This window comes from Somniosus microcephalus, chromosome 6, assembly GCF_052327205.1.
Source record: "Somniosus microcephalus isolate GS21.2 chromosome 6, FLI_Smic_1.0, whole genome shotgun sequence".
NCBI classification, from domain to species: Eukaryota; Metazoa; Chordata; class Chondrichthyes; order Squaliformes; family Somniosidae; genus Somniosus; species Somniosus microcephalus.
The window spans coordinates 197,735,562-197,746,388 of record NC_140992.1 but is presented as its reverse complement, the minus strand read 5'-3'; the positions used below and the strand labels follow the sequence as shown (position 1 = coordinate 197,746,388).

The following is a 10,827-nucleotide window of genomic DNA, read 5'->3' as shown; positions in this document are numbered from 1 at the left end:
AACATGTAGCACTGCTTTATAGCATTTGAATTCCTAAATGTCTCAGCTGGAATCTGTTTTGAAACATCAATAGATTTTAGATTGGTGATTGAATGGTGACCAGGTTTAACTACATACATATCTGGTCTCTCATCTTCCATTAAACTAAGAATGCTACACAGATTTTCTTAACACAAATAAAAATACGCAAATAAAAATCTAAATTAAATTACAACACAAGAAAAGTTTTAACCAAAAGAATTTCTAAACATTGTCAAATAATATAACCATTGTTTTACCATAGTGATTCTCCCACATAAAATCAGCTAGTCAGTGACTGTAGATCTAGCAATGACATCTCTTTTCATCAAATATATAAACCACATAAAAACTTCAGAGTAAAAATATCACCAAGGTTGCAGCATGAGTTGATGTGTAATCACAACAGCTGTTGTTGTATCTGGGCATTGTCCCCCAGTTACAGAGGTGAGCCAGAAACAGGATTGGACATTAAATACTATTTAAATTAAAGCAAGATGTATGTATACAAAATGATCTCAATCAGTGATTCGACCACGTATGTAGGTCAGAGTTATAAGTCAAATATATTTTGTATCCTAAAGGAGATTAAAGCAGATTCTATTTATGTATGTTTGCTATTCTGCATTCTAAATATTTATAAAAATCTTTTAAGAAAAAGCTGTACCAGCTGGTTCTGGATTTATCAGAAAAACAGTTTAGGCTGCAATCTTACATAGAATTCCATCGAGTCTACAGCACAGAAACAGGCCATTCAGCCCAACTGGTCTATGCCAGCGTTTATACTCCACACGTGTCTCCTTCCCCCTGCATTTTCATATAACCCTATCAGCATATCATTCTAGCAATCTTGCACAGTGCCTGACAGCTCCTGCACCAGTCACAGCTTAAATATCCTTAACATAGTTTGGAATCATTTACAGTACTGGCATATTTGTGTCCATGGAATGGGTGACATTCCATCTTTAGCACTCCCAGTCCAGAGCTTCATGTGCCAGGTGCGCAGATCAGGAATTCAGGCACACATGCCACATCATTTTCTGTCCATGATGGAAAGTAATTGGGGGGGTGGGGGGGCACGCCCTGAATTCCCTGTATGTGCTTCTGGTGTGTGAAGCTCTGCACGAGGGAACTAAAGATGAAAATTTACCATTGGGCTTCAGAAGTAGATGGGCAGACATTTCAGTTGTATTCATTAGTAGTTGCACTTTTGCTGGTTTTTGATGTCTCGCTGGCCGAGGTACTGGATGATTGTGTTAACCTACAGTACCATACGAATATGAAAAACCCTGTAAAAAAAAAACAATTTAAGTAGCTCGTTTCAGTATTTATATAAACTATTCATTTTTGTAAATATTTCTAGTCATTAATAATTACAAAGCTTTATAAATAATTGAGATGGTCAATGTTAATTTTGTGGTCGACAGCAAAGAAAATTGTTCCATTGATGGATTTACATTCATGGCTTAATCTTAGTATTTCCAAACTTTTATGATTTATTACTCTCCATACCAAGAAGGGTGTCCTGATGATTTGCTCTCTCGTATTTACCAGTGCCACTCTCTAATTGCCGAACACAAGATACGTCAGAGCGGCTCAGGTTTTGCCAATTTTCCTCCCTCCCTGTGGCAAATCACGAGGCTTCAACTCAATGGCTACCAGGACAGAGTTGGGGAACTTGCCATGCGAGGAATCAATGACACAAATTTGTGTCCAACCACTGTATAGAACAGCACTAGCATGTTATTCCACCAACAACTTAATTAATTGTATTCTGCTTAAATTATAACGGAGGCTATTAATTTTCCTGCAACTAAGGGGTCGATTTTCCTGGAGCCGTCAGGCAGGGTTTCAGGCATGGGGGGGGGGGAAATCGCAAAAATAGGGGGTCGCGGCCCCCCCCCCGCCTGATTCCCCACCCCGTCCGACTTTCACCCCGGCATTTCAATCCGACCCGAATCAGTCCCGCCTGCAGCTGGCGGGACTGGTCGTCGGGAGCCTAATCACCAATAATTAGCATCTATAATGCCATTTTAAGGGGCCCTTGCCATTATCAGCCTTTTCCCATGCTAAACACGCCTGGTGGGAACCCCGCTGATGAAACCTGGCGTGAACAATGTCGGCTTGCATACTTTCAGCTGCAGGTCAATCAGGAAAGAAGAGATTTAATCAGACAGCATTTGTAGGTTGCAGGACCTTGTTGTTTCAGGCTTGGGGCAACTTGTTCAAGGCTTAGGCACAGCTGTGGAAGGTTGGAGCCTCACACACTTCTCCAGTGCGAGCTACTGGGAAGCCCCTCTCGCTACCCTCACTCAGCGCTTCCTCAACTGAGGCACCTACCAGAAGCATGGGAGTCCTTTTTTTCCTTCCCCTCTAGGCATTAGCGGACCTCCAGCCCCATTCGCGAAATGACACACGCCACAACTGCAGAAGTTGCCATCAGAAATGTTATTTGCAATAACCAACTGACGACATTTTAAAAATAAACACAACATTTCACCCAAGTGACTACCCTTGTGACTATTAGTGCTTTATTTTCCTCTTACGCGTGCTCCTACGTAGTGGTTCCCCTGTGGCTTCAGCAGATGTGGAGGCCCCTTGCTCACTTTCCTGCTGCTCCTGTCTCGACACCTTTGGCAGGCGTCCTCTGGGGTGGTGAGCCTGTGAGGGCTCGCCAGCAGTCTGCTGCTCCTGTGGCTGTGCAGGGGTTGAGACCTCTATTTCCGTTGGGTGTGGACTCCGGCGAGGCTCTGACCGAGAGCTCTGCAGTGGCATGGAAGTATGAGTGCTTGGAGAGGAGCCCCCACTTCCTTGAGGTCTGCCACCAACCTCCCTCTCATGGGTCAGGTCCCCCTCAGTGCCTGCAAGTGGCTTGAGAGCAGCTTGCTGCACATCAGGGGGGCCATGGTGACCCATTTCTACAATGGCAGTCCTACTCAGAGGGCCTGCCATGAAGGTCTGGTTTCTCTGCTCAATAGCTGACCATCGCTCCTCCAGAGATGTCAGTCTATTCTGAACACTCACCATGTTTTCAACACTCTGGCGACTTAGCTCCTCCATGGCCATAGCCATCCTCTCCTCTACTGTAGCCATCTTTTCCGCGGAGGTTGCCATCCTTTCCGTGGTGATGCGTTCATGCGCCAATGACTCCACAAAGGCTCTGCTCATGTTCGCTATGGACTCCTCCATTCGCTCCACACTCGCAGTGACCCTGGAGACAAAACCTGCCAGAGACTCCTGCATCTGTGCGTGGAGAGCCATCGCCTCTTCTCTTGCGGGTGAACCCAGAGGCAGAGGGTCGACATGCAGCAGAGCTGAGCTGGCAGAGTCCTGCGCCCTCCGACGAGGACTCTCCACTGCTGTCCCTGTCTCCACCATCTGCTGATGCTCACTTGTGAGCTGTGATACACCAGGTGACAACACTACTCTATCTAGCGAAGGTCCCACCGAGGTGTGAGTATCTGCGCTGGTGCTGGGTGCGCTGAATTCTGCTGACGCTGCGCCCTCAGAGGTTGGAGCTTCCTCTGAGGCGTCTGGCTGCTCAGCCTCTTCCTCCTCCGCAGTGGGGACGGGGGCTTCGGATGGTCCTGTGGGGGAGTAAAGGAAAGAGTTAGAGATGTGATACCAAGGTTACATGCACATTGGATTTTGCAGATGCTCATAAGTACAAATGATGTAGCTTCAGAATCATAACAGCGACTCATGCTATGTCAATGAGAGAGATGGAAAACTATTCTGTCACCAGCTTGCGGGCCTGCCCCTGTCTCTCCTTCCCCAGCTTCCACAGCCACATCAGCCCCGACAATTTCCAGCACTCCTTCCTCCCAGGGGGTCAGGTGGGCTATTAAGGGTGAGCCTCCTCCAGTTCTCTGTTGTTGTGAGCTCTCTTTTCCTGCAATGAGGGAGACAAGTGGAGTTTGAATGAGAATGAAGGAGTGAGTGTAGAGATTGCATAGCATAGATACTTAGAGGGAGACAAAGATGGTGTGAAGCTGCAAGACCAAGGGCCCTCCCTGTGTGTTGTCAGTTGTGCTCAAAGCATCAGAGTGAGAGGGAGTGTGAGGACTGCATGGTGGAATAGTTACGTGAATGTGAGCACAGAGAGAGAGGGAATGGGTAACGGTGCATGGATGTGACTGTGAAGTGGGATGTGGAGGAACAGAGTGCTAAAGCTGAGTGCTGGTGGGGAAAGGCAATGGGGATCAGTTTGAGGGTGATGGAAACTTAATACTTACTTTTCCTGTACGGTGAAGGTCATGGAATCGCTTCCGACACTGTATCCAGCTTCTTCTGGTGACTCCCAGCGAGTTGGCATCTGCTGCCACCTGCATCCATGCAGCCTTGGTCTCAGTGGGAGGCCTCTTCCTCCCTGACCTAGGGAAGAGGACCTCCCTGTGGGCCCTCGCCCCATCCAATAATGCCTGCAGTGAAGCCTCGTCGAATTTGCAGGCAGCTCGGGGTCTGGCACTGGCCACAGCTGCTGTAGGCTCCTCTGCCATCCTGTGTGGTTCGTATGGAAGCCTGCAGAGGTTGCAATGCTTGCTATAGACTTTAAAAGCACCATGAATGATGACATCATACTGTGGGGCTTTCTGACTGGAAATAGTCAATTAGCAAGGGTTCCCACACGCTGGAAATGAATTGGCCAATTGAGGGAAAATAGCATCAATCTGGCAGACCCATTTACATTCGTGTGGGAACCCCGACATTCGGGGAACTCGACAATTCCCCGCACCTGTGGGAAAATTGGACCCTAAGGCCTAGAAATTGGGTACAGCCCCGCTTGAGGCGTTAGAACTGGCGATGCGCTAAGTTTATAGCCAGATGAGAGCTATCCGCGCCTGGGGCGATATTGGGTTGCATCGCCCCCAAAGGGGATTCAGGCGCTAAATCAGCCATTGCACGGTGCTCTTAAGGCGCAAAAGGTCAGGCGCTACTCAATTTCGATGCGGACGGGCGCAGCGCAGGTGAACTCAATTACGGCAGAGCACGAGGGATGCAGGCGCCGGCCGGCTCTTAAAGGGGTGGGTCAGTCAGACTGAGCTTCAACACCCAACGCCCTGTAGGCCTCAGATTCGGCGCTCGCCCTTGTCTGGCGGTACAAAGTTCATCATTATGGAGAAGGTTAGGCAGAGAGCAGAGCGCTTCAGCACTGAGGCTCTGGACCAATTGGTGGCTGCAGTTGAACACCGTCGACAGGTGCTGTACCCAGATAATGGCAAGAGGCCAAATCAGGAGGCTTACCGACGATCTTAGAGGGAGGTTGCTGTGAGGGTCAACTCCAGCAGCATGGCAACCAGGACCCCTGTTCAGTGCAGGAAGAAATTCAACGACCTGACACGGATCGTTAGGGTGAGTGATGGTTTACCAAACTTGTGCTTCCCTCCATCTGCAGCTGACTTCGGGCACCCTGCTGCAATGATGCGCCACTGGCCATCTGTCAGTATGCACCCATGGCCCTTTCTGGGCAGACACATGGACAGATGTCTCAAGGCCTCATGTAAGGGCTCTTGCACAATGGGGGGCATGCGATGATGTCTCAAGGCCTCATGTAAGGGCTCCTGCACAATGGGGGGCATGCGAAGATGTCTCAAGGCCTCATGTAAGGGCTCTTGCACAATGGGGGGCATGCGAAGATATCTCAAGGCCTCATGTAAGGGCTCTTGCACAATGGGGGGCATGCGATGATGTCTCAAGGCCTCATGTAAGGGCTCTTGCACAATGGGGGGCATGCGATGATGTCTCAAGGCCTCATGTAACAGAACCTCCCCTTCTTTCCCCTGCAGTCGAAGATGGCGCAGATTAGAAAAGAACAGCGTCGAACCGGTGGCGGACCTGCACAAGTGGTCACTCTCACGGATCTGGAGGAGAGAGTGCACCAGATACTTGGAGGACGTCTGTCTGGTCCACTGACCACTGCATCTGCCGACCCCATTACCAACAGCGAGGGTAAGACTCTCACCTTTTCCACCTGTTGCCTTCCACTTGGTCCTCCCGCCAGCATGCATCCTCAGTGTGCAGCCATGTCAGAGCCATGCCGCAATCTGGCATGCCTTTCAGCAAACCTGTCCTTTTGCTAAAGCCACTCTTCCACCTCCCACTTTCAGATGAAGCAGCACCAACTCAGGCTCAACGCGCTGAAGCTGCCAGTGCCAGTGCCACCGGAGGCGAGGACCAGGAGGAATCCGGACCAGCCGTTGCAGAATCCGGGGATCTGAGACATCTGCAGACTGGGGATAGTAGTCCCCTGGAGGGGAGGGGGGGTGGCTCTGAGGATGAACTAGTTGCCGGACCAAGCGGCATGGAGCAACGCAGGGGGGATAGGCAAGTTCGGCCACCGTCTCCCCGCAGGGCAAGGCAGGTCGTCATGACTGCTGCACAGAATGCAGATGAGGTCCGGCGCCTAGCAGAGATGAGCAAACAGGCCCGGGTCAGACACACGGAGCTGATGGCTGCAGAGGAGAAGATGCCTGAGTCAATAGATTAATTGGCTAGGAGTATGTTGGACTTCGGGGCAACAATGGAGAGGACTCTGCAGGGCTTTGGCGCAACAATGGAGAGGTCTCTCCAGGTGTTCGGGGAAACAATGGACAGGTCTATCCAGGGCTTCGGGGCCACAATGGACAGGACTATCCAGGGCTTCGGCCCAACAATGGAGAGGACTGTCCACGGCTTTGAGTCGGCAATGGAAAGGACTGTTCAGGGCTTCGGACAATCCCTGGAAAGGTCTGTGCAGGGCTTGTCCGAGGCAGTGGAGCAGTCGGCTCCTGCCTTGTCCGAAGCCATGGGAAGAACTGTCCAGGCCTTCTCTGAAGCACTGGCACCTGGCACACAGGTCCTCACTGTTGCCACGCATTCACTTGCTGGGCTCCTCCACAGCCAGATTGACGCAACGCGATGTCTCACTGCAGCCACCCTCTCTGCATCAGATAGGATCACCCCGGGCCCTTCCACTCCCGTACAAGGCCAGGAATCCGTGGAGCCTGCGATTGTGGCGGATGAGCCGAGCCGCTCCCCTCAGATAGCCAGTGTGTCGTCCGACCATGGTGCAGGTGTCCTCTCTCGGCAGGAGACCATTGCACATGCCAGCGCTGGGACGCCTGCATTGCAGCTGCCACCACCTGCAGGCCACACTGCTCCCAGCCATGCTCAAAGCAAGCATCCCGCGTCCGCACCCTCCAAGCCCAGAGGTCGGCCAGGCCGTACCTCAGGGGCTTCTGCACTTCCAGACAGTTGGCAAGCGTCCCCCAGCCTTGAGGCCACCACTGGGGTGCAATTACGTAGGAGCAGCAGGGTGGGGAGGGGCCGGGCGCGAACGAGAAGTCGTTCCCCCTCAAGGGGCCAGTTGTAGAGGGAGGTGCTGAGACGTTTGTTTGTCCAAATTCACGGACACCCTCACCTGCTGTTATAGGTGCAGATTTTTGTTGAGTTTTGCTGCTTTGCCGAACAGGTCACTTTTATTTTGGCAGTGATGGTTTCTGCTCACTTTACGTTGTTTAGCTGTAATGAAAGACTTTTGTGTCAATAAACAGAAGTTTAAATGTTGCTTGGTGCATGTGACTACTTTCAGTGATGCTGGCATGCAGAGGCCCTCAAACATCCAAAGTGCCCATGAGGCAAGACTCTCATCATTCTGCCACAGGGGTGTCGAGACGAGTCCAGAGGAGCCTCTGACGAATGGACCTTCCACTTTCAGCAGCCCTTCCATCTTCCTCCTCCTCCTCCTCCTCCTCCGCCTGCTCTTCCTCCTCCTCCTCCTCCTCCTCCTCCTCATACTCCTCCTCCTCCGCCTGCTTGTGCAGGGTCCGAGGGAAGGTAATGAATGGACGCGTTCGTCTATAAAGGGCATCTGTCACTTGCCGGATGCAACAGCGGACTGCAGCCTGAGCGACAGTCACATTGTCCCCAATGGCTGACTGAAAGGAGCCGTTGGCATAAAAATGGAGGCCTTCAGTCAGTGTAGCCATCACGGACAGAGAGGTTCTGCAGCGTTCACGCGGCTGCAGATCCTGACCAAGCAGGTGGCACAGATCAGTAACAATGTCCCTCCAGATTCGGAGCCTTCGCAAACACTGCTCCTCCGACATGTCAAGGCTTGTCACCTGCTGCCTAAAGACCCTCGCAGCCTCCCGTCGGATTGGCCGACCTCCATTGCCCCTCCTCCTTTTGGACAATCCCGGCCCTCTCTCCCGCCGTCTCTCTGCCCCTTCACAGTGTTGGGCGATGAGGCCATCGCCCTCCAAACAAGCTCCCATTCGGATGCCAGTTGGTCAAAAGGCTTTTAGGTGTAGTGCTGCAAGTGCTTCGGACAGGGTTGAAGGTCCCAAGTACTGTAAAGCTCAAATCCCAGAACTCCGCTCCACATTAGCTCGCCAACTCTCTCTAGCAACGATCGCAATGAGCAGGCCAAGTGGCAGAAGATTCTGCACTAGAGCTGTCCCCTTTAAATAGCGCCGCCCTACTCCGAGAAGGGCCTGTTAGCCCTCCTTCGAACTGTCACTAATAGCGCTGGGCGCTAAGGCTCCGGGTGCCACCCAATATGCGCTCAGGCGCTCCTAAAAGGCGTTGCACACTGAAATGACGTCATGAGCTGTTTGCGCTCATGGGCGCACGCAAACACTTAGCGCAGGCGCTAAATGTATAGTCAATTTCTGAGTCGGCGCTATCCTCATAGCGCTCGCCCCAACATAGGGCTTCGCCCCAATTCTAGGTCTCTTTAGGCGCTCAGCGCCGGCGCTACCAACCCAATTTCTAGGCCTAAGAGTTTATCAAAATCAATTGACTACTGAAATTGTAAGTTTATATGTCTGGTCAATACCTATAATGCCATTTCTATTCTGACTAACCTTGCAGAGGGTTGAGGATGCAGAACATGTACATTGCAGATATACTCATAGGTCCATATGAAAACAAAGCTATGCCGTATGTTGTGCCCAGCAGACAGGTCTGGCTGATTATGGTGAATATACTCTTTTTATTACCTCCTTTCAATCTGATCACCTTTACACACAGAATTATCAGCAGGATTATGTTACCCAGGAATATAAGTTTGAAATAGGCAACATTTGTCACGTAATGCACAGTCTTGTTTGTTATCCAGCACCTGTGAAAGGACATGAAAAAGGCTTAACTAATATCCATAAAATACCACGAGAAGAATTTGTGCAGAAAGATGCCAAGATGCGATTTTCAACAAAAGTGAGAAACGCACGTTTAAATCGATCAATCCTCTCTATGGGGAGAAATTACTTTTGAGCACTAATCATAACCCTTTGTCTATTATTTTAAGAGGTAGCTAATGTGCTTGTGTAAAATTCCTATGTGCATTCTTTAAACAAAGTCATTGAGTTATTAAACATTTTGAAGGGGGTTATTGATTTAGTTAAAGTAGCTTTTGTGTGAATTTAACATGAGTGTGTTAACTAAGTCATCAATCACTCTCAATGTAATAACTGCCCATAAGCCATACAGAAGTGTTTCACTGTATAAAGGAATGACAATTAAAGCAACGACTGCCATTTAGTCGTAGATACAGCATGCTTCCCAGCATAAGTGAAACCATTCCCTTCTATATAGAGACCTAGAAATTACAGTTGGATATTAGTGGAAGGATGCTTAATGCATGAGTATGACATTCTTCTCCCTGCTATTTTACCACAGGTGTTAACAGGTTAATGTCTCTGTTAAAATAGTGGACAGAGGAATGTCTAATGACAGCTTTTGTTGCTGTTATCGCCAAGAGTAATTTCTATGCTATAGAGTGGTTTCAACCATTTTATGTTGTGTGACTGAGAATTATCACCACTTACCAATGACAACAGATCACATACACATGTAAGTAAAACTGGAATTTAATCACGCCTGGTCCATTTCCAGTATGTGACCTTTTGGTTATATTGGGCTTTATTTATTAGGTCAATTTAGTTTACTGTTGGACATCCTGAAGAGATGTATGTTGGATTTCTTGGGGAGTTAATGGTTAACAGTCGAACTTCTTTGTGTCTTGAAGCAACACCCTTTCCTGACTTTCCAATATATAAACAGGATGACTTTGAAGTGTTGTAAAAAGAATACATTGCCTGTTTTTGGAGATGTGAAGTGGCTGTGTATGGGAATAGGTGGTAGTAATGACGTTACCCATGAGTGGTAGTGTTTAGTTTTAAGGTAATAAAATGTAACTTTAGTTTTAGGGTAATAAACATGGGTCGGAGGAACCCATTAGCTACAGATAGCAGTTGGTGAAGCTTTTACTCAAAGATGTTAGTAACTGTTATGTCAGGAAGTCTGGTGTGGGGGGAGTAGTTCTGAAGCAAACAACTGCAAACTGTTTACAGCAGTAGTCTGTTTTCAAAGGGTTTGGGAATGGATACGTCATACAGTCTTATCTATGACATTTTCCTTTGATGTAGTCAAAATATGGTGCGTAAAGGATCGTGGTTTTCAACAGTAGGTCAGAGTGCTCGAAGGATACAGAAACCGGAGAAAGCCACTCTCTGTGTGCAGTTAAGGCCGATCACCTTTTACCGTGTATCAATAAAGTTTGTTCCGTATACTCCACTACGAAGTCTCGTGCTTACTCAAAATGTGTTGTTGTGAACCAGAGGAGAAAGGAGGTTGACTGCTAACATTTACCAGGTCAAAGACCTACTCATGACCAACTTATGTGGATATTTCTCTACCAATAAGGTGCAGCAAGGAAACTGTGGTCACGTTTGGGGAGAGAGCAAGGGAAAAGAAACACGAAGGTCACGCTTGGCATAGTGCATGAAAGGTCAGTAATACCACTTGTGAAAATAATATCAACATGTG

The 10,827-nt window shown here is 49.0% G+C and overlaps 1 protein-coding gene across 1 annotated transcript in view; it reads right to left on the bottom strand.

The window, feature by feature from the left end:
- Nucleotides 1-1,200: 1,200 nt before the first annotated feature.
- LOC147116320 (adhesion G protein-coupled receptor G2-like) overlaps nt 1,201-10,827 on the bottom strand; it is a 163,769-nt gene continuing 154,142 nt past the window's right edge. Inside the window, exons 14-15 of the mRNA XM_085992040.1 lie at nt 8,865-9,121; nt 1,201-1,307 (exon numbers count right to left, since the gene is read on the bottom strand). Coding sequence (XP_085848166.1) covers nt 1,201-1,307; nt 8,865-9,121 — 364 coding nt within the window. The remainder of the gene's footprint in view (nt 1,308-8,864; nt 9,122-10,827) is intronic.